Source organism: Callorhinchus milii, unplaced genomic scaffold (genome assembly GCF_018977255.1).
Source record: "Callorhinchus milii isolate IMCB2004 unplaced genomic scaffold, IMCB_Cmil_1.0 Scaffold4, whole genome shotgun sequence".
Taxonomy (NCBI): domain Eukaryota; kingdom Metazoa; phylum Chordata; class Chondrichthyes; order Chimaeriformes; family Callorhinchidae; genus Callorhinchus; species Callorhinchus milii.
The window spans coordinates 47,410,993-47,435,835 of record NW_024704745.1 but is presented as its reverse complement, the minus strand read 5'-3'; the positions used below and the strand labels follow the sequence as shown (position 1 = coordinate 47,435,835).

General features: G+C 40.5%; 1 protein-coding gene across 13 annotated transcripts in view; it reads right to left on the bottom strand.

The window, feature by feature from the left end:
• tmtc4 (gamma-glutamylamine cyclotransferase, tandem duplicate 3) overlaps window positions 1-24,507 on the bottom strand; it is a 34,652-nt gene extending 10,145 nt beyond the window's left edge. The window contains exons 1-17 of one of the 13 annotated variants that reach the window (XM_042333798.1): window positions 24,283-24,507; window positions 22,697-22,812; window positions 21,601-21,817; window positions 20,455-20,542; window positions 18,345-18,442; window positions 18,133-18,225; window positions 17,141-17,302; window positions 16,208-16,410; window positions 15,194-15,368; window positions 14,940-15,071; window positions 13,999-14,078; window positions 13,777-13,884; window positions 12,686-12,827; window positions 11,858-11,972; window positions 10,404-10,516; window positions 9,435-9,504; window positions 5,284-7,096 (exon numbers count right to left, since the gene is read on the bottom strand). In XM_042333798.1, the coding sequence (XP_042189732.1) occupies window positions 6,969-7,096; window positions 9,435-9,504; window positions 10,404-10,516; window positions 11,858-11,972; window positions 12,686-12,827; window positions 13,777-13,884; window positions 13,999-14,078; window positions 14,940-15,071; window positions 15,194-15,368; window positions 16,208-16,410; window positions 17,141-17,302; window positions 18,133-18,225; window positions 18,345-18,442; window positions 20,455-20,542; window positions 21,601-21,817; window positions 22,697-22,812; window positions 24,283-24,444 (2,202 nt within the window). In that variant the 5' untranslated portion in view covers window positions 24,445-24,507 and the 3' untranslated portion in view covers window positions 5,284-6,968. 13 annotated transcript variants of the gene reach the window in all.
• Window positions 24,508-24,843: the final 336 nt, after the last annotated feature.

Genomic DNA, 24,843 nt, shown 5'->3' with positions numbered 1-24,843 from the left:
ATATGCAAAAGTTTTAAACTCAATCTTCCAGGAATAAGTATGGACAAGACAGAAGTTTTCTGGAGTGAATTTGTGCAGCTCAAAAACTTGTGCAGCTCAAAAACAAGTACTGTATACAGCACCTTTTGTGTAGAATAATGTCTCACAGTCCAACCATCTCCCATTCCCTTTCAAAATATTTTAATAAATGTACAGTATATTATAGCCTTACCAAAATCCTTTTTTTGCCAATTATGCCTCTCACTGTGGATACAGATGTTCAGTGCATTCCTTAATGTTGAAGTGAATACTGTAGGCTTAATGACCATTACGTAAGCACTGGAAATGATTAAAAAAGGCATTTGTATGGTAATAATAATAAATCAAATACAGCTAGTATTTACTTCACAAAAATTCTGCAGTTCTAAATCAGAATTCTAAGAGACTTGTGCAAAATAGTTACCCTTCTTCAAATAAAAATATAAAATGTTATTTCACCCATTCGCATTAAATTCTAGTTAAAACTAAATTGAGGAGCTCACGGATGGCCTACTGAACAAAGCAGCAATTGAGTGTTAAAAAGACTTATAGAAAGTTACTGTTCAAGAGTCTGGGCTGAGCTACCTGATGGTGATTGATTTCTGCATGTGTCAGACACACAACTGACCCCCAAAATGGTTGCACAACACAAGATATCACAAATATAAATTGTGAACATGCAAAAATGTGACGTGCTTTTTTGTTCCCCCAAAGTCCCGTTTGAGTAAAAGCACCAAGCGTGCATACACCTGAGATTTCCAACAACTCATTCAGAGCAGCAAAAACAGCCTAGGAGAACCGGCTTGACTCGGCCTGTGGATGGATTTCCCAACTCTTCCTGCAAGATGCGGATTCCTCAGAACTCTGGGAGCTCCTCAATTTAGTTCTGTTTTCTCCCGCAACCCCCCCATCCTCACCCAGCTTCACTGCCTCCCCATCTCCCACAGGATCCAGTTTGAGATCCTTGACCTCACGTTTAAGCCCTGCAGTCTGGCTCTTCCCGATCTTTGCGAACTATCATTCCTTACCATCCTGCCCGCTCGGCGAGCACTGGCCTGGGCACTGGCCTGGGCTGCCCCACCGCTGGGAGTCAGGCCTTTCTACCCTATTCTCCGGAAATCCATCCCAGAATCCCTGTCTGTCACCCTCACCTCCTTCAAGGCCCATCTCCCTTCTGAACCCCCATCTCGGGTGTAAACCCTCGTCTGTAGCCCCTCGGGACGCGCTGCCTGTGTAAATTGTTCGCTTGTGGTCGGGAAAGACCAGGAAGATCAAAAGATTCAGATAACAAATTAATGAAGAGCGAAGAGCAGAGAGCGAGAGAGCACGAGGGGGGACTGGGGGAGAGGGGGGGGGTAGGGGGAGAGAGAGTGGGGGTAGGGGGAGAGAGGGGGGGGGGGGCAGAGGGAGGGAGGGGCAGAGGGAGGGAGGGGGGGGCAGAGGGAGGGGGGAGGGGGGGGCAGAGAGAGGGAGGGAGGGCAGAGGGAGGGAGGCAGAGGGAGGGAGGGGGGAGGGGGGAGGGCAGAGAGAGGAAGGGGGGCAGAGGGAGGGGGAGGGGGGGCAGAGGGAGGGGGTAGAGGGAGGGGGGGGCAGAGGGAGGGGGGTAGAGGAGGGAGGGGGGAGGGAGGGGCAGAGGGAGGGGCGGTAGAGGGAGGGAGGGGGGAGGGGGGGGCAGAGGGAGGGGGGGTAGAGGGAGGGAGGGGGGAGGGGGGGGCAGAGGGAGGGGGGTAGAGGGAGGGAGGAGGGGAGGGGGTCTGAGACATGACGGTGAGGAGCCGCTCTCGGGCCGCGACACTTACTTCCGTTCCAGCCTCAGGTTAATGATCCGCGTCACCCGTGGCCATGACAACCGCGCAGACTCACTGTGAGCCACGCAATCCGCACAGCAGCTCCTCCCGCGAGCGACGAGCGTATCATATCAGCCCGTGTGGGGCCCGGCCCTGACCCTGACCCGTGTGGGGCCCGGCACTGACCCTGACCCGTGCGGGGCCCGGCACTGACCCTGACCCGTGCGGGGCCCGGCACTGACCCTGACCCGTGCGGGGCCCGGCACTGACCCTGACCCGTGCGGGGCCCGGCACTGACCCTGACCCGTGCGGGGCCCGGCACTGACCCTGACCCTGACCCGTGCGGGGCCCGGCACTGACCCTGACCCTGACCCGTGCGGGGCCCGGCACTGACCCTGACCCGTGCGGGGCCCGGCACTGACCCTGATCCGTGCGGGGCCCGGCACTAAACATAACATGTAGGAGCAGGAGTAGGCCATTCGGCCCTTCGAGCCTAACCCGTCATTCAATCATGGCTGATCTTCTACTCTTAACTCCAGCTAATAACCTGACCCTGCCTTATCCCCATATCCCTTAATCCCTTTTGCAATAAGAAATCTATCTATCTCAGTCTTGAATATGTTCAAGGACTGAGCGTCAACAGCCCTTTGGGGTAGTGAGTTCCATACATTCACTACCCTTTGAGTGAAGAAGTTCTTCCTCAACTCAGTGCAAAAGGGCTGGCCTCTGATTTTAAGGTTGTGACCCCTGGTTTTAGTTTCTCCAACCAGGGGAAACAATCTCCCACTATCTACTCTATCATGCCCTTTGATGATCTTATAGCTTTCTATAAGATCCCCTCTAATTCTTCTATATTTTAGAGAATATAGGCCCAAATTGGTCAGCCTATCCTCGTAACTCATCCCCTTCATCCCTGGTACTAACATAGTAAATCTACGCTACATCCTTCCTTAAATGAGGAGACCAAAACTGGACACAGTATTCCAGGTGTGGTCTCACCAGGGCCCTATATAGTTGCAGCAAGACTTCCCTACTCTTATACTCTAATCCTTTCATAATGAATGCTAACATACCGTTCGCCTTCCTAATTGCTGCTGCACTTGCAGACTAACTTTCTGTGATTGGTGTACAAGGACACCCAAGTCCCTCTGGACGCTAACACATTCCAATCTCTCCCCTTCTAAAAAATAACCCGCTCTACTGTTTTTGCTACCAAGGTGGATGACTTCGCACTTCCCTACATTATACTTCATCTGCCACCTACCTGCCCAATCACCTAACCTATCTATGTCGCACTGCATTATTTTAATGTCGTCCTCTGTGTTGACACTTCCTCCTAGTTTTGTGTCATCCGCGAATTTAGATATATTAATTTCGATGTCCTCATCTAGATCATTGATGTAGATAGTAAATAGCTGAGGCCCAAGGACTGATCCTTGTGGCACTCCACTAGTCACATCCCACCAATCTGAAAAGGACCCGTTTATCCCTACTCTTTGTTTCCTACCTGTTAACCATTCCCCAATCCATGTTAATATGCTCCCCCCAATTCCATGGGCCCTTATCTTTTGGACTAACCTTTTATACGGCACCTTATCGAATGCCTTCTGGAAGTCCAAATAGACCACATCCACTGATTCACCCTTATCTAGTTTACTGGAAATATCCTCAAAAAATTCTATGAGATTTGTCAAACATGACTTCCCTTTTGTAAAGCCATGTTGACTTGGCCTAATTATATTGTGCTCCTCTAAATACCGCACTACCACATCCTTAATCAATGATTCTAAAATTTTTCCTATCACTGATGTGAGACTAACTGGCCTATAGTTCCCCATCTTTTCCTTTCCACCTTTTTTAAATAGTGGTGTGACATTTGCGATCTTCCAATCCATGGGGACTGTTCCAGAATCCAAGGAATTTTGGAAGATCAGACATAAGGCCTCCACTATCTCATAAGCTACCTCTTTTAAAACCCTGGGATGCAAGCCATCCGGACCAGGGGATTTGTCACTTTTTAGTGCTAACAGTTTCCCTAGCACCAATTCTCTACTAATGAAAATTTCCCTAAGTTGCTCCCTGTCCTTATCCCCTTGGTGCATCTCTATTGTTGGCAGACTTGTTGTGTCTTCTAGGGTGAAGACAGATGCAAAGTACCCATTTAGGGACTCTGCCATGTCCTTATCCCCCATTACAACTTCTCCCGTCTCTAACTGAAGTGGACCTACATTTACCCTCACTAGCCTATTCCTCTTAATATATTTGTAAAAACTTTTACAACCTGACTTAATGTTCCTAGCTAGCTTGCCCTCAAACTCCTTTTTCTCGCTCTTAATGAGTTTTTTAGGTTTATTTTTGCTGGTTTCTAAAACTCTCCCAATCTTCAGATTTGCAGTTTTATAAGCTTTTCTGTTTAATTTGATGCTTTCCCTAACTGCTCTAGTTAGCTACGGATGACTTGCTTTCCCTGTGGTACTCTTATTCCGCAAGGGAAAATGCGACCGCTGAGAATTATGCACTACAACCTTAAATATTTGCCACTTGGTCTACATTTTTACCTCTTAATTTTATTCTCCAGTCTATTTTACCTAAATCTTTCCTCATACCTACAAAATTAGCCTTATTTAAATTCAGAATACTTGCCTCGGATTTAACTATATCCCTCTCTAACTTAATGCAGAATTCAATCATATTGTGATCACTCTGCCCTAGAGGAGTCTTAATACCTACACTGCCGACTAGCCATTTCATTACACAAAATAAGGTCTAGGATGGCCTGTCCCCTAGTTGGTTCCTCGGCATGCTGCTCTAGAAAGTTATCTCTTATACACTCAATGAACTCTTCTTCTAACCTACTTTTGCCGATTTGGTTTTCCCAATTTACGTGGAGATTGAAATCACCCACTATTATCGCTTTAACTTTCCTACATGCTCAACTGATTTCCTGATTAATACCTTGTGCTATATTGTGATCACTGTTTGGAGGTGTATAAACCACTCCCATTAATATTTTCTGCCCCCTATTATTTTTTATTTCCACCCACTAACTTGTGCTGGGGATCAGCACTAACACTAATCTGTGCTGGGCTCAGCACTAACACTAACCTGTGCTGGGGATCGGCACTAACACTAACCTGTGCTGGGGATCAGCACTAACACTAACCTGTGCTGGGGATCAGCATTAACACTAACCTGTGTTGGGGATCAACATTAACACTAACCTGTGCTGGGAATCAGCACTAACACTAACCTGTGTTGGGGATCAGCATTAACACTAACCTGTGTTGGGGATCAGCATTAACACTAACCTGTGCTGGGGATCAGCACACTCACGCTTACCTGATGTTTGAATTTTTTTAATTAACAAGTCAAAGAAAGAAAAGATAAGTATCCTTTAGGGATGTCAGTGCTTTTTATATCTTATCTGTAATTTTCCACATATTCCAATCCCAAGACTGAAATTTGTACAGTACAAAGGTTGAATGTGCAATCACATTTTAATTGGGAGTATAAATTTTTACATGTTAAAATATGTACAAATCGAAGCATGCAATCAATTTACATTACAGGACAACAAATCTAAACTAATTAGTAAAACCTGTTGAATCAACCATCTTTACTCAGCAAACAACCACCCTGGAACAATCCCGATCAATTTTCCAAAATAAACCACCTCTATTCCATAATCAACCACCTGTCTAGAGAAATAAGTGGCTACTCTTATTTTGTCCGGTTAGTGTACCTTTTTAACAGCCTGTTCTAAGTGAATTAAAGTTTACTTATTGGGAATGCATCACCAATTTCCATGGGCCCAAGTGTAGACTCCAGCTAGATTCTAGCACATTTACCCAGGTCACACTGAGCAGCCTATGTGATGCCGTGAGGCGATGTTGGAAAACGTGCTAAGAGTCTAGTGGGAATCTTCATCAGGGCCCATGGGAATTAAAAAAAGTCAGGCCCGGTTAATGAACCCTTACTCAAAGGCCACCCTTACATATAGACAACTTTAGTCCAGTTCCCTGAATCTTTGCTGAAAACAGGTTTGAGTATATCGCATTAACTTGTAATCTATACGAATAAAGACAAAACGTCTGTGTCTGTCCACCAAGAATGCAATAGCCGATTGACACAAACATGATTTATACCTCATCAGAAAGGTCTTGCATGGGGGAGTATCACGGACATTTTTGGGGGGTATCTCCTATCGTTGATGAGCTATGACCTAAACAAGCTCATCACACATGTATGGCAGTTTTTCTTAAGGTTACAGTGTTTATGGCATGTTAAATGGTTTGCGCATGGTATCGCTGAAATCTACATTCCATATTGGATCCTTTGGTTGCAGGCATAGCTGCAACCGGTACAGCTAGTACAAAATAAATCTGAGATTTATCATGCATGTGTGAAGTATAACTTCATATTCAGAGTATTTTTCCGATATTTCTATGAAAATTGCAAGGATTGGGATTGTATAGAATATTGTTCACAGAGGCAGAAAAATAACAACTCTCATGAACCATGTAAGTCAATTCCAGCGACTTGGGACATCCTCCCGACATGAAAGGTGCTTTACAAATGTAATTTTTGTTGCAGAACTGGAACACTTTGCTTCTGGAACATCAATTTCAGCCTTTATTTCCAGCAATATTCAAATGTTCTCTTTCAGCATCTTTCAGATATGGACTGATAATATCATCATAACTACTCTTGACTAATATCAATAATATCAATAACTCAATCTAGGCAACTCAAGAGTGCCAACTATTCTCTTCTCCCTGTTTTCCTTTTCCCACCTTGTCCTGTTCACCTTAGTCCCCTTCCTCTCTTTTACTGCTCCCCAAAGGGTCAGTCAAGAATTCAAAACAGTTGAAAGTAATGGCATTCTATGAATGTTTACTCCTTCGACACCCTTGGGAGAAAAGGTTCACCAGCAAGATGACAGGAGAGTGCACCTGCTGGTATTGTTCCATATTTTCAACTTCCGAGCCCAAGGCCCAACAACACGCATCTGCTAATACTGGTAATTGACTCTTCGACAGGATGCCAATATTCTAATATTGTAGCTGCTCAATTCAGCAGGTGTCAATGTTTTCCATTTGTAACAGTGAGCTCATGTAGACTCAGTTACTCAATTTTCCACGGTATAATCTGTCCAGCTTTTTACTAGCTGATTTTCTTCTTCAGAAGACTGTAGTTGTCCAGGATCCCAGGGGATGCAGGGTCAAGTTTAAGGGCTATTTCATAGTGTGTCTTGGCCAGAACAAGTTTTCCCCAACGATGGTAAAGCACAGCTGTAACGGAAACATTTTCTTTCAACTACAATTTGCATTTTTATGGCATCCTTCACATAGGATAATGTCTCAGAACACCTCACAAGGATTTTATGGGACGCAAGCAAGGGAGGATGAGAGGTAAGGTGACCAAAGTCACAGCTGAAGAAATAAGTTTTCAGGTAGAATTAAAGGCAGATAGAGGGGGACAAGAACAAAGGATTTAAGCAGGGTGAGAGTAGTTGCTGAAGGCTCGGTCATTGATGGTGGGGCAGAGGAAAAGCAGCAGAGCCACATTTGCCAAGGAGAGGGGCAAGCAGAAGAGGGGTGGGAGAAGATGACAGAGATAGCGAGTCGTGAGACGTGAAGGGATTTATGGATGCAGGTGAGTATCTTGAAATTGATCTATTGGGAAAGTTAGACAGTTGATGGGTATATAGAGATTGGTGGGACAAACCGTGTTAAAATATAATTTGTTTGCGTACTGGTTAGTGCAGTGGGATAGAATTGATAAAGGAAGTACAGGTACACTATTATAGTAAAGGATAGATGGATCTTCTGGGGTTGTGGCAGTATTGCCTTGAGCAAATGTTGTCATAGCACTATGCTGTTGGTTGAAACCCCATGTCAGGACTTTGAACTCATAGTCTTGGCTGACACTCTAGTGGAGTGTTGGGGAAGTGTTGCATTGTGGGTACTGTACTGACATCCTTTAGATGAGATAATAATAGTAATCCTTGCATTTGATATAGCATCTTATTACATCTTCGAGACGTCTCAAAGCACTTCACAGAATATACTGTAGTGAATTGACTGTATATTTTGTGGGCGAAACGCAGCAACCAATTGCGCACAGCAGTGTCCCACAAACAGGCGTGAATTTAGTGACCAATTTTTTTTTGGAAGGAATTATTACCCCCAAAAGTGATTTGCCAATCGACTAACAACCGGGTTCCTACTTACCGCTAGGTAAGCAGAGGCGTGTGGAGTAAGGAAACTTGCCCAACGTTTTGCCGTGCTGGGAGTCAAACCCAAGTTTCTCGCTTGCGAGGCCAGTGGTCTAACCACTGAGCTACAGGACTCCACTGAGATATTAATTAATAACAACTTGCATTTATGTTGCGCCCCTCAAGCAGGATAGTGTTTCAGAGTGCTTGGTCCTTGTCTGCCTGTTCGGGTGGATGTTAAAGATCGCATGGCACTATTCAAAAAGAGAAAGGTCAACAATCCCTCAGATAAAATTGAATATTCACCTCATAACTGTTTGTGGGATATTGCTGTATGCAAAGTTGGTGCCTTGTTACACCTACAAATATGTAGTCACACTTCAGGGTAAATCTTAAGAGACATCTTGATGACCATGATCAGGCACTATATAAAGATTATTTACTGCAGATTCACTGGAGCAAATGTTGAATCTCACTGGTGCCTTACTCACTTTTTCTATCATACTTTGTCATTCTTTCTTCCAACATCGCTTCATGACCTCAATAATAATAATAATAATCCTTGCATTTGATATAGCGCTTTTCACGTCAGGAGGACGTCCCAAAGCGCTTCACAGATCACACTGTAAAGTGAATTGACTGTATATTTGTGGACGAACGCGGCAGCCAATTGCGCACAGCAATGTCCCACAAACAGTCGTAGATTGAAAATGACCAATTTATTATTGTTTTTTGTTTTGGAGGGATTATTATTAGGCGTGTGGAGTAAGGAAAGTTGCCCAAGGTTTCGCCCTGCCTGGAATTGAACTCAGGTCTCTCGCTTGCAAAGCGAGTGCTCTAACCACTGAGCTACAGGGCTATAGGTTGAGCCTAACCGATGGTGTTTATACTATTATTTGGAACCAACCAACAACTTGCATTTATATAATGCCCTCTCAATCCTTCTCTCAATCCCTATCTCTCTCCCCTACCTCTCTCTCACCCCCACAGTCTACCCCTCCCTTCCCTGTCTTCCCCTCCCCGTCCTCTCCCTCTCCCAATCAGTGGCAGGAGTCGGCAGTTGCTAAGGACACAGTGGATAAGGAGACGCGCTTGCTTTCCCCTCAGCTCCAGTACACACTGCAGCAACGGCCGGCATTATTTTCATTCTCGGTGCTGTGTCTTACCAAAAAAGCTATCGAACACAGAATGTTTATATATTAAAAGTTCTAAGTTTCTGTCTGTAAGTCATACTAAATTTGTCTATTGGTTTTGTTATTTTTCAGCAAATGGAGAGAAACTAAACTCTACATTTAGATACAGATATTTACAGTAAAATAGTTGAGTAAACATGGACAAATATACGCTCTGCTTCAAGAATAGAATGAGTTTGAAGAGTATTAAGTATTCAAATACATAAAACAAAACCTTACCTAAATTTCCATGATAACTTGCTATGTTAGAATTAATCTGAAGTGCATTAAGAAACAGACTTTCAGACTCCTGGAAAAACAAAAACAGTTATTAGGGCACAGATTATTTTCAAGCTTCTACATGAATTTAGATACCTCCTTAATCTTAAATGGAATATGTATTCATTCAGTGCAAAAGCCAATTCCCATGTGTAATTTTGAAAAGTGCAAAATAAAAATGAAGAAAACAAATTACTATAAGCTGATAAGATTGATAACTGGGGAGATTGTCTTTTCTACATTTCCAAATCTGGGCCATGAAATGTGACAAATTTCAAGCAATGGCTCTTTTCCCATTTTTTTCTTTGAAAAAAGATATTGAGACCATGATTTAAAACATCGCATTTCTGATTCGGAACAGGAAGATCAGGATATTTCATGGTAACTTTTTAAACAAATTACATATAAAGTTGTTTTACACATAAACAGGTGCATTAGAAATTGTAGAAAACGAAAAGGCAAATCCATTCTTTTCATTAGATTTCAAAGTCAATTACCAGCCTTCTCACCAATATACCTCAATTCTTTCTCTCTAGAGAGATGTATTCAGTTGCCTTTTGAACCCATTTACACTATTCGCTTCATATTCCAGCCTATTATTTTGTCTGAAAAGTTACACCCAACTTTACAGTATAACTCTGAAGCACCATGTGGTGTTTTGAAGATGTGATAGGACGCTATATAAAAGTGCGAAGATTATTAATACTTTCCTGGGATTAGGTGAGCAGAGTATGTCTGTCTGTGGAGAGAGTGCACACTCCATGCAGACAACTGGAAATTTCTAGTTTTGAAGCATGGAAATGAATTTTCGTATGTGTCAGAAAAAAAGCAACAAATAAAATGACTAACAATCCTTCAAGATAGATCAACTATCTAGCCTAATCCCCCAATAAAGGCTACACTATAATAAAACTTTCTTTTCATACTTACCTTGTACTTTTTTAATTTGCCAAGCACATTAGCGAATGAAAACATGATAGTGTGATCACCAGGCAGCACTTTTAAAGCCTCTTTTCCAATTGCTTCAGCTTGTGCTAAGTTACCTATGATTTGGGAGAAAAAAATGGTTAGGATATTGAAATAAATATGCCCAAAATGACCATGATTTGCTTCAACTCTTTTGCAATTAGATAGAATATATTAATACCCATAGTTTAACTGTTTCATCATTTAATACCACATACATCATGAAAGCAATGTTTACAGTAAATCTATTTGTAAGGAGGGGTGAGTCCATTGAACAGCATGTCCAATGAACATCCTCCATCTTGAGCAACAACAACAAAATTACATTTGTAAAGCGCCTTTCTTGTCAGGAGGATGTCCCAAGGCACTGGACAGACAGAGTTATGGACCCGAGCTGGGGGTCAGTGCCGGGGTTGGAGAAAGCGGAGGGCAGTGGGGGAAGCAGGGAGATCGAAAGCACAGTCGTATAGGAGGGTCTTGAGATGGGTCTTGAAGATGGCAAGGAAGGGGGCGAGGCAGAGGGAATGCAGGATGGAGTTCCAGAAGGTAGGGGCAGAGTGGCAGAAGGCCCGCCAATAGTGAGGCTAGCAAGTCGGGGGACGTGAAGCAGGCCGGAGCCCACTGAGCAGAGGGAGCAAGCAGAAGTAGGGGGGAGCAAGACCATGGAGGGCTTTGAAGGTGAGGACCAGGATCTTGAACTGTATCCTCTGTGTGATGGGACGCCAGTGGAGTTGGGCAAGGAAGGGGTTGTGGAGCCTAGTGCGGGCGAGGACATGGACTGCAGAGTTCTGGGTGATCTGCAGCCTATGGAGGGAGGAGTTAGGGAGGCTGACAAGCATTGAATTTGCATAGTCGAGCCTGATGTAGTGTGAGGTTTCGGCGGCCTGTGGTGTGAGACAGTGGCGGAGCCGGGAGATGTTGCAGAGGTAGGGAAGGCAGAGCAGGTCATGGTGCAGATGTGGGGTAGAAAGGATAGTTGAGGGTCAAACAAGACCCCAAGGTTCCAGAATGACTTAGCAAGGTGGAGTGTGCAACCATGGATGGTGATGCTGTCAGTGCTTGAGGAGGAGCTGATGGGAGCCAATACATGTTCATTGTAGAAAAATACATTTAAATATTCATTAACAGTTTGTATTGCATAAAAGGGAAAAACTGGATTTCTGCAGACATTTGCGAATGCTTTGAATGTATCAACAGACAACAAAAAGATAATAAAAAAAACCTCTAAACATTAAAATAAGTAATTAATGTTTCCCCACATATCATGAGGGGAAATTATGGACAATACAGTATTCACAATCAACCACTGGTACTTTCATAGCTGTACAAACTTATAAATCATTACAATAAACTCTCAAAATGCAACCCTAGAAAAATAACGACTACTTTACAGATAACTTACATAACTAATTAATTACCTGTGTTATCAAGTAATATAATCAAGTTGTTCCATGCCAGACTGTGGTCAGGTTTCAGAATGGTAGCATTCCGCCAAGCACTGAGAGCATCTACATGGCGATGTAGGTCTGCATACTAACAATAAGGCAAATATTAATGAACAGGTTAAACAAAATAGATTGACATAATAAATTAAATGGTACTGTTTTAGAGGTAGTTGTCAGAAGATGACCATCTATGGACGATTTTCGTTTCAAATTAAGATACTTTTGCATTGTAAGACCACGCGAATCATGGAACCGAGTTGATGCTTCCAAACTCATTTAACAGAGGACCTCAACAGGATGCAGAACAAGAATATTTTTCTTGCATTCATGTATGAAGACTGAAACCTAGGATCCAAACCCAAGACTAAAGGCCAGGGTGCTAACCCACTACATTTAAATTCCAACACGTTTAAAATGCCAATAAATAATATAATAATCGTTGCATTTGATATAGGACCTTTCACATCTTCTAGATAATAATAATAATCCTTGCATTTGATATAGCGCTCTTCACGTCGGGAGGATGTCCCAAAGCGCTTCATAGAATATGCTGTAAAGTGAATTGACTGTATATTTGTGGCCGAAATGCAGCAGCCAATTGCGCACAGCAGTGTCCCACAAACAGTCATGGATTGAAAATGACCAATTTATTATTGTTTGGTTTTGGAGGGATTATTATTAGGCGTGTGGAGTAAGGAAACTTGCCGAAGGTTTCACCCTGCCTGGAATTGAACCCAGGTGTCTCGCTCGTAAGACGAGTGCTCTAACCACTGAGCTACAGGACCCGACAAATGGACATACCAGGCGTCCCAAGTTGTAGTAGCAGTCTGGATATTTTTTTCTGTACTTAATTGCAGTCCAGTAACTCCTTTCAGCATCTTCAAACTTGTCCAAACTGTTCTGCACAATTCCTAGATTCATCCAGGCTGCAGCAAAATCAGGTCTAAGCAAAACAAAACGTGAAAAGTACTTCGTTATTAAAACATAGTAAAGTACTAGATAGACAATGGTGGGAGAGTTAGACCTTCTGCTGAGATTAGAAATAGAGAATTTCTAGACTATTTAATTTGTTTCAAGGTTTACACTTTTATGTTTATTGAAGGTCTACAAGAAGCCGAGGCCAAAAGAGGGCAAATTAAGATTATTCATCCAGGTCAGTCTGGTCGAGAATATTATGATCTAGCCTGATAAGCTTGTTGATCTTTTTTTTAAATCCTAGTAGCTCTTACCCATATTAAAGAATATGTGGAAAAAATGCCAGAGCAGAAAGCCCTAGCACAGGCATGATAAGATGAACATTCTGTGTGGTAACATTCTATGATTCCCTTATTAATAGCTCACCTGTTGGTAAAAAGACGTTTTAAAATGTAATGGTTTTAAAAAAACAAAATGATCCAACTATACATAGATTTGAAGCCTATATTTGAATCTTCAATCTGAGGGATATTAAAAAGATGTTTCATACATTTACAAATGTTAGGACTTTGTGTTTGAGTCGATCATTAACCATAATGATTCATTAGAATGTTTGATAGATTGATAAATAAGAATTCAAATCAGATTTTTTTTAATGGAAAACCTTTTATTCAAAAGAAAAAAATCTTTATTGTCAAATTGGAACCATATTTGCCAGCTGAGATGAGGGTTCATTTTCTGTGCCTATTGGTGAAAGGAAGGTCTTTGCGATTACAAGATTTGCCAAGTACTAATAAACAGATGGAACAGGTTGAATGAGCTGAATGACCTCCTTTTGTTGCTGTTTTTTTATATTCCTATCAAGTACATGTTTGATTTGCTTTAATAATGTGACTTGCATCAGAACAAGATTACATTGTGGAAAAAAAATCAAGCATTAAGCATTAAATTCAATTATAGGATTAGTTGAGACATACTGTATAGCCACAGCTTTGGAAAGCAACGTTTCTGCTTCGTGCAGTTTATTTGTTTCCTTCAAAATGTTTCCAAGATTATTCATAGCATGGACATACTTTGGATTGAGCCTGAAAGAAACACAACACACTTAGCAAACCCTTTTGTAACTATCCAATCAAAGAACTAAACAACAATTTTTTTGTCCTTTTTAAAAATTGAATCATAACAAGAAAGGTAATTACCTTACTGCTTCTCTATAATACTGGATTGCAAATGTTTCTCTTCCTCTGTCAGCAAAATTCTTACCAACATTGTAGTGAACCTGCAAAATAATGACTTCATCAATCCTGAATGGAAAGGGAAACTGTATAACGCAGAATAAATTGACCATAAAAAAGTACCTGGGGAAAGCTATATAAGCGCCTTCAGCCAGGGAGTGGAGGGGGGTGGGGGGCTGAAGAGAATACCCTTGAAATCAGAACTAAGTCAGGACTGAGGTCAGGAAACATTTCTTCACATATGGTTGTGAGGATGATGAATGCTCTACCCCTGAAAGCTGTAGGTGCAGAATTGATAGGGATATTTAACAGAGAAATAGAGAAGTATTTCAGTATTAGAGATAGCAAACGGTATGGCAACAGGGCGGAGAACTTAGATTAAATGCTATGCCAAACTCAATAAACTCTTGGAACAGATTTGATGTGCTGAATGGCCTCCTGCTATTCCTGTTCTTCTATGCTCCTATGTTCCAGCTCTCTCCCACTATGTCCCTTTGTCTTACTCCTCTTTGTTTTCCAAACCAATCTCTTTGACTATATGTCTTTGGTCCTTAAAAATTATTGATACTTAAGTTCACTTTCTTCTCATTATTGCTCCATATATTTCATCATCATTAAATACTTTGACATATTCATCCTACATTAAAGGTTCTATATAAGTGCAATTTGATGCAACATTCAGCCCATGAAGTTATTGGATTGAAATGTAAGGCATTTGTAAGACATGCGGAGGCATATGTTCAGGACTGTGACAAACATCGGGAAGTATTTATTTTCACAGAGGGAATTCAACAATTGGAATGGGTTACGAGGAAAGATATTTCACAGCAGGAATCTAGACATATTTTAAGAAACAGCTTGACATTGTTCTTTTTAACTTCTGATATTACATTGGAATAGCTTACTTTAGCATTGAGAGGACACACAGACAAGGCACTTGTAAAAAGATCTTCCTCTGTGCGCCACTGATAACTGCGTCTGATACAGCGCAAAACATTCACAATCACCAAACTCAGCAGAGCGATGATAATGATTTTCTAAAAACAATTAGAGAAAAATATAATTTTAAAATAATCAATTTTAATCTTTAATAAGTATTTCTTACTTTCGTCAATATAAAACCAAAAAATCTGAGAAGTTATAATACATGCATTATTACCTTGATTCTCTTACTTTGTCTGCATAACATGCAAATTCCATATGACAGTAGTATGCAATAACCAGCGCTGGAGAGGTAGACTACTCTCTCAGCTATCACAAAGCCCACTCTGAAGAAAATGTTAGATGCAGGAAGGAACGGTATTATCATAAGTGTGATTCCAGAAGTAAGAATTCTGTAAGAATATTCAACACATAGAATTATGGTTACCTGTAAGTAAATATGTACAGAATAATGTATAACTGGGAATTATAATACAGCTACATTATAATATGCTTCACTAGAGCTTAAATTCACTTAGAATGTGGTTTCACTGTGGACTCCATTCACTGTTGTGCATGCAACCAGCCCACTTGCTCGCTGGCTTTTCAGGCTGAAATGGGCAACTTCCAGATCATGAAGTCACTGCTAACGTCATTTCCTGCTTTGCTGAGCATTAACAATGGGGGAAGTGATATTGAGGTGGCTAATAACCTGGAATTCAGCCATTTTAGCTCCCCCTACTGAAGAGCAATGGCCAACATGCAGGTCATTAAGTCACCTACTACCTCCTGCCGATATAGTCATGTTAATACATTATTTTGGGCCTGCAAATCTGTAAAGCAACAGAAATTATGCTTTTTTCTTCAATGCCAACTGAATAACATGTTGCATTGAGGCTAATGTTACAGCATACAACAATTTCTGGAGAAAAGTTTGTAATCTCTGCTGTGGCATCAGGTGGCTGAACAAGCAGACAACAAGCAGAAGATCTTCTATCTCGCCTGTCCCAATCTGCCACAACCAAACTTCAAAATAGAAAAGACTTAAAACAGAATTATAAATAAAAAAGGTTATTTTGGGGTACTAAACAAAAATATTTTTCCAGATTATTCTGGTCATTTTAAAATATATCAGTGCATTCACATAATAAGCATTTCAGGGGCATGCAGACTTTTGTTTAACTAAAATGTTCAATTATTTCATGATTGATTGGTAATGGTGAATAAACTGAAAAACCAACTGGTACCCTACCTTCTTTCATCTCTGTTTCCTGAGCATAAAGCTCGCCATAAAAGTCCAGTAAAGAAGAACCAAAGTACCAAAGGTGCAATTACTCTGACGTCACTGATGGATTTAATAAGGGGCAAACAGCCCATGGACCAATCAAAACACAGCCACCAGGGACACACAAGCAGCCACGCATTCAGTGAATAGTAGTAATTATAATTAACGGTCTGTCAAAATAAAAAGAAACATTACTCTTTATACATGCATTTCTTCTATTTCGTCAAAGTGACACCAAATTATCAGGCAATTAAATCATATCATAGGACTGCCTTCTATTTCACAGTAAAAATATTATCTCCACTAGAAGGCCTGGTGACATTTTGTTCACAAATAATAGATGGTGTAACAACAGGGTGCAAACTGAGAACACTGCAAGAAACACATATGCCTTATGAATTTGACACATAGTTGCTGGGAGCAAAGAAATATAATAATGGGTGAACTCCAACATGGATAAAGCCATATTCATCAAATCTCCTGATTTCAATGGATTTACATAGTCCTGAATCTACATTATTTCCAAGCTGAAATGTTTATATTGTAATTTCAAAATATAATTTTTAAACAGAAAGATATTCCCCTGTTGCATGCTCTTTTTTTGTCTCTCTTGTACACAATTTATGTTATATCTGGGTATAGATGACCACTGACCTCCTAAAAGAGTGCATGGACAGAATTGGACTCAGCAACATCCTTCCAATTGAATTAAGATGCTCACTGCCTGGTTACATGAAGGGCTGACAATTTGCCAAGGTACACACACAAGATATACGTTTGCCTCTGTTGTTAAATGTGACCAATGCTATTTTACATGGATTTTAAACATTATCTCTGACGAGCTAAAAAAGGGGGGAAAAAATTCAGTTACGTATTTTTAAAGCTTCACAAAATACTTACTCGTACAAGTATATTGTCTGCAAAGGACGCTGGATTATCAACTTCAGTGAAAGCAGGAGGTCCAGTCCCCATGATTCTCCATCTACCATAGAGCAGAATTATTCCTCCAGATGCTATTAGGAAAATTCGTGTGAAAAATCCCCTTTTCCACCTTATTTTTTGCTGAGAAAGCAAAAGAGAAATAGATAGAATGATCAAAACACAAAGAAAAATAAAACAAATAATAGGTATGTTACCATCCCATGCATTATCTAAGTTGAAAATAATTGAAATACTTTTCCATTTAAAAAAACAACAGGCCTCAGTTGCTGCATTGTTTTATCTTATCAAAAGCAATGTTTTTATATAATTTCATTTACTCGTTAGCTTAGCGCAGATAATACTACTGTCATTTCTGGGTCAGAAGATTATGGGTTGAAGCCCGCAATAGAACTTGAGCACATAGTTCAGGCTGATACTCCAGTGCATTGCTGAGGCCCTTTTGAATTCCCTGTCTTGGCAGCATTCAGATGAAAATATAAATTTAGATACTATCGTATTATTCCAAAGGAGAAAGAAGCATCAGCTGACATCCTTTTGCTGTCATCAAGGAGAGGGATGTTGGCAATAATAAATAAGAGCATTTATGCACTTGGGTATCAGTATCATCAAATACTCCAGATCAGTTTATGTTAAACTCTTACAGCCGAGAAAGAGAACTTTGCATCTTTGGCACAATTTTCCACATGATACATCTCAGTTGTTCAAGAGAGCGGGGAGACACCTAGCAAGCTAACTCACAGATCTCTCACACACTTCCAAGCAGTCAGCTTAAGATTGACGGAAGCTGCCTGAGACCATGTCATGTGATTATTTTGTTTGAACAGTTGGTGGGTGGAGGGGAAAAGATAGGGGTGAGTTTAACCGATTGGGGTAAATAATTGTACAAGGGAAAACAAATGTCAAATATGTTGACTGCAAACATCTGTGAAATCCTGCAGGTGTACTTTTACCTCCGATGTGGTATTATTCTGTAGTAGTCCACTTCCCAAATGTAGAATATCTATTTTACAGATCACCAAAGCATCAAATATTGCATTCACACCCTGTGAGTATATAAAAAGCACAATAGTAAAGCTGCATCCAGGTAATAATGTTTCAACTGCAAATAAAGACAGATTAAAGACCNAAAAAATTAACTGCTTATAACCACGTGCTTCCTTACCAGGATTGTGATACCCTGTTCCTTGCATAGCATCGCTGCTCCACACAGCAGCAAGCTGACAAGAATCCAGATGAGAGAGAATTTTCCTTGTGCATCATCTGGAAACAGTGTAACATTTGTGTTAATTGTCATTTAGCGCTTTGCCCCTTAAATATAATAAAACTTTCCAAACAACTACCTCAGCATAATTCTGATAATATGATGCTGCTACCTCTGACATATATTAATATAATAATATTATATGTCAGAGGTTGCAGCATCAAACTTAATTGAATGATATACCGGATCCTTTGTTTAAAGACATACAATATGAAATTGGCAAAAGCAGCACTCCAGCCATATTACAGCAGCATTTTCTCCAAACAGTAAATTGAAAAAAAAACATAGGTCAACCAAAATGTAACCCAATAGCTGCATTTCAAGAAATATTTGGACGGAAGAAAGGAAAAACAAATGTTTGTAGTTAGACCCCACAATGAAGTGTCAAAACAAAGTGGAGAATGCTACTCTTAAAATGCTGGGCAGCAATTTTTTGTAGAGTTCCTACAGAAAGTTTCAACAAATCAGTTTCCCCACAGGTAGAACTGACCGTGACAAATAATAATATAACTTGCTTTTATATAAAATAAAAAAGTCTTTAAGTACTCGATAAAATATAATTGATTAAAAATGAAAGATATATATTACTATTATTTCATTGTTATATAGGAAAAAGTAAATACACATTTATATAGCGCTTTATCACGTCTTTGAGATGTCTCAAAGCACTTCACAGAACACACTGTAAAATGAATTAGCTGTAGATTTTATGGGCGAAATCCGCACAGCAGTGTCCCACAAACAGTCATGGATCGAGTGACCACTTTTTTATATATAATTTTTATTATATTGGCCAGAACATATTCCAACTAGTCTTTCTTCCAATTTTTTGCTATCTTCGTGGATTTTCCAAGCCCTGTTCTTGAAACTTATGTGAAGTTACTGTGTTGTGATATTGGTTTCAATGAGATATATCCACTGATATAAATTGAAAGATTATTATACTACTAAATTCTACCAGCACCACGCAGGAGAAAAATACAAGGTACAATAATAATAATCCTTGCATTTGATATAGCGCTTTATCACATTTTGAGATGTCTCAAAGCGCTTCACAGAATACACTGTAAAATTAAATAACTGTATATTTTATGGGCAAAATCCGCACAGCAGTGTCCCACAAACAGTCATGGATTGAGTGACCACTTTTTTTTATATAATTTTTGTTTTTGAAGTGATTATTACACCTGGAAAAGAGATCCGACAATCGAATAACAACTGGATCCCTTCTTACTGCTGGTAAACACACATTTGGAGCAAGGAAACCTGCCTAAGGTTTGGCCCATCCCAGGAATCAAACCCGGGTCCTCTTGCTTGCAAGGTGAGTGCTCTAACCAATATGTTACAGGACTCCACAATGCAGCTCTGACAAGATAAATTTACTCTTACCAAGTAATTAGAGAGGGTTGAAACAGTTTAAAAGGGGAAAGTTTAGATAAATTTACTTATCCACAAAATTATCTGATAATTGTTCTCAACCTAGTTAGGTCAATGCTTACAATACTGCACATTTCAGCATAGAGGAAGGGGCAGAGAGCAATTCCATTGATAAATCTTCCTCAAAGGTATCCTGGGTACGTTTGCATCACATTGACTGAATTTTTTTTGTGTCTATAGAACTTTCACTTGAATGTGATTTGAAAATACCCTATTAAAAACAGTTCAAAACAAATGATGAAAAGTTATACAGCACAGTTATAGTGTACATAGGCAATGTCAATCAACCCACAATTGACTGATGAATGAAATGCAAAGGATGAATTGCAGCTCCAGTGTGGTTGAAGACAGTTATGATACAAAATGGACTTCTCCAGGGGGATCTGTTCTTAGTGAACTAGTACTGAATTTTACCATGAAAAATAGATTATTTTTAAGAATAATACATTTACTACTGAAAGATCAGTGTGACAAAGAACACTTAAGTGACCCCATAATTATTCTACTACAACAGAGGCTCATCTAATGTGATGAACATACCTAACACAAAAATCTGTAAAAAAATTATACATACATTTTCTGAATGCTTTACAGTAGCTGATGAATGACAGCAGAAAGAACAGAGCACAAAGGAGGTCTGCTCTGCCAACTATCCCAGCAACCTTAAAATAAAACACAAGTTTCAAAAAGACCAGTGAATGCTAATGTTAGGTTTGCAAAGTGTATAATTGATTTCATGCAGCTCATAAACTGTCTTAGTGCTTTGAGAGTGAGATTATTTTAAACTGATGGCCATATTGATGCAAACATAAAAACACAATTGATTCAGCAAGTTTTTTGCATAATTGACTAAGTTTCAATGAAATAGACCATTATATTTAGAAAAAAGGAGACATTATGACAAGTAGAAGTTCTTTGTTCACGGCAGCTGGAAGGGGGTCTGAATGCAAATGTCTCATATGATGCATGTTCAGTTCTTCTCCAAGGCAGGAAATAAGACAAAGTGCTTCTCCACAGTGTAGGATAGGAAGCACAGACAAATTAACCCATAATGCCCTCACAGACCTGCCGGATAGCTCAGAAGTCATATTGACATAGATTTACAAGTGGACTACCCACTTGCCTTAAACAGTCTTGTATAAACAGAATGGTATTTAAATTAGGGGGAAGTAGGGGGAGAAAACATACATAAGCATATTTTCTTTAAAATTACATATCTAAAAAAAATCATAGCTTAAATTTAAAGGTAACCTTATTAATTACATTAAATTACAAATTGGATTTATTTTCTTAAAGCTGGTTCACTTGCACAGCTAAACAGACAGAAACATTCACCACAACTTTCGTCCTTTAACTGTGCTATATTTTTCTAGGATAGTCAAAAGGTCAAGCATTGCACTTTATGTGAAAGGTGTCCTTCCGACGTGAAAGTTCTGTATCAAATGTAAAGTAGTTTAACGCACACACTTATTACTGTAAAACTTGCAGGAGTTGTTGAAGGTTGACATAATGATCATTTTTAGGGGACCTTCTCATCACCAATTGCCAATGCCTCTCATATCAACACAGATGTTTTAGAATAGAAATGACCAACAATAGGAATTGCTCATTATGATAGTCAAGTAAATCCTAATTACTTGCATGAAATAAAAAAGCATCCGAAGTGAGATGTGAAACATACTATAGTATTAATTGGGAATTAAGCCACTAAATTGCTTACGTTTTCTGTGTGTATTGGGTGAACAGCAAAAAGCAGTGCAGCTAAGAATGATGCTTTTGGTGCCATATTTAGAGGAGTTCCTTGTTCGTCATGTGCCAGACCACCCATAAATACTGAGAATACATCCAGTGCAACTACAGAAATAGCACCATGTAGTGCAATGTTGACCACGTGAAACCCAACAGGGTGCAGTCCTCCAGACATCAAATGGTTCAATCTAAAGGAAAAGAAAATGCAAAACGCATTACTATAAAAGTGTATATTATACTTGGTAAGGCAGTAAATACAACAACAACAAAATTACATTTGTATAGTGCCTTTCACGTTGGGAGAACATCCCCAGGACGTCCTGGACAATCAGTGTTTCAGACCCGAGCCGTGGGTCGGGATCGGGATCGAGGAGGGTGGAGGGCAAATGGGAAGGAGGGTGATAAAAGGCATGTTCGAAGAGAAGGGTTTTGAAATGGATCTTGAAGGAGGCATGGGAGGGGGCGAGGTGGAGATACTGTGGGATGGAGTTCCAGAGGGTGGGGGCAGAGTGGCTGATGGCCCGGCCGCTATTAGGCGGGGATATGAAGCAGGACTGAGCCAGCTGAGCGGAGGGAGCAGGCAGGTCGGTGGGGGTTAGGAGGTCGCAGAGGTAAGTGGGGAGCAAGGCCATGGAGGGCTTTGAAGATGACGACCAGAATCTGGAACTGTACCCTCTGTGTGATGGGAAGCCAGTGGAGTCAGGCGAACATGGGTCACGGAGCCTGGTGCGGGAGAGGACACGGGCTGCAGAGTTCTGGATGATCTGCAGCCTATGGAAGGAGGAGTTGGGCAGCCCGACAAGCAGGGAGTTTGCATCATCAAGCCAAGATGTTATGAATGCATGTATGAGGGTGTCAGCAGCCTGCAGTGAGCCGGACAATATATCTAATAGGTAATGCAGCTCCAATTTTCTATCAATTTAATTGTAATGCTTGGAGAAAGGCAGTGATGACAAAGGGATGATTTCTTAAAATAAAATTAAATTCTGTGTTAACAGCAAGCAAATATAAAACATGTGTATATTATAACATGAATGCGTCAATCCCATTCACATAACATTTTTTACCTGAAAGTAAGTACTGTCAGTGGTCGATAAGATTTATGGCTGGTGTTGCTAGCAAGTTTTGTCCCCCAGAAATCATGCTCCCAAAGGTTGTTCAGTGGCGTCTCTGACCTGATGTCCTAACAGTTGAAGAAAATACAGTTAGTCATATAATTGCTTGCTTCCCTCCCTCTTAAATATATACTTTATGCTCTTTTCAACATAAAAATGAACATTCGTTATTTTCAACGATCCTTTTAATAACTGACACATTTATTCATTTAATTTTCATACCATTTTTTTTGAATGGGCCAATCACACACATTTGTTTTTGTATGGCATTTATTGCTTGTTTTGACACCAGAACCCCTGGTAAATATTTAGATTATCATAGTTTTGCAAATACAGTAGATCCTCACTAATCCAGTGACTCAAGTGACTGGGCAAAAGTGACCGACTTAGTGGGGTGACCTGATTACTGAAACAGGTCGGGTGATTCAAGTCACTGATATAATGTTAAGGGTATTGGTAATAGGCAAGGGTGATGAACATTCAACAACCATACTCTGCAATCTCATTAAAATAAAGGCATTGTCACATTTAAAACAAAAGCTGTCATGTATTCAGGTTTCCTTTTGAGAATGCATTCAACTTGTGTTCTGTCAATGCCATAGATCACAGCTAACTCTCTATGCCTCACTGTTTTTCATTAAGTCCACTGTCTCAAGTAAGGACAACTCCTTCCTTCGTGGCATGTTTACATCCCTTACCAAGAATTGGCCGCGGGAGCTCAGGTTAGGCCGCGGCACCAGGCGAAGTCGATTTTCCGCTCATGTCACTCCCGCAATCCCAACACTCCACGCGCCGCGCATGTCCACTCCACCCACAGTAGTAGCATCGAGGAAACAGCGCGAGAAGCCCGAGGCCTGTGTACTGTACAGGTTAGCAGCAGAGTGGGTGTTTATACCGCGTTTGAAGCTGAGGAGGGTGCTGTAGCGGCTGCAATCAATGACCATTGTCTTGAATATTGAGGTGCCCGATTTACTGAAGCAGACAGCCTATCTTTTAACATTGATAATGAAAGAGACTGTGAAAATTTGCCCGCAATTGTGAGGTGGCTAGATTGCCGAGGTGACCACAAACCGGATTTCTACTGTACTGCTGCAGAAACAAGCCAATTTCAACTGATTGGAAACAAATATTTACATAATATTCCAATTTTTAAACAGTATATTTAAATAATTGAACCATTTAAATAATGTCCAAATATTCGATAACGTTTAAGTCAAAACACTGAATGAAACAGAACATTTCTTTTTTCACTGCATGCTGATACTTGAGTCCAATCCCATTATAAGATGTATAAAATACAACTTTTAAGGGTTTATAAAAAACAGAGAGAGAGAAACAAGATTCGAGGGAGAGAGAATTACAGAGAGCAGGGGAATAGTTTCTGAAAGCTCCTCAAGTTAAAAAGATGATGAGATAACCCACTACGTGGCTAGCACTCTCCAATTCCCCGCTTTACAATATAGGCATCATTGGGCAAAGAAAATTTAATGCTTGACCACCATCAATAAATACCTAATTTCAAATGCAAAGTCACATACCTTATTATTAATAATAGCTTCTGAATCATCAAAGACAAAGTCCCCATCATAGCTACAGCCAAAGCACAGAAGTGCCAGCAGGCCTACAACAGACTTTGCCCAATGTTGAGACAGCTGAGGGACTGGTAGAATCTTATCCAAGCTCCATTCAGACTGCTGCATCCTGCTAGATCTTACTCCACATCACTGAAACTGGTATCCATAGTCTGGGAAGAGTAACACAATATATACGTAAAACATTAAACATTAAAACTATTTACAGTCATTTTATCAGAAGGTAAGGAGAAAAATTAAGACTTGTACTTCTGAAATTCAATATAAGCTTTCCCTTTCAATAAAGTTACAGTGTGACCAGGGCTCCCTCTGCCTCCTCGTCCTCCTCAACCTCTTTGACACCGTGGACCACTCAATCCTTCTCCACCGCCTCTCCTCCCACCTCAGCCTTCAAGGTTCTGTCCTTGACTGGTTCAGGTCCTACCTTTCACACCACCTCCACTTTGTCGCGGCAAACGGCTTCTCCTCCAGCCCCCACACCGTCTTGTGCAGTGTCCCTCAGGAATC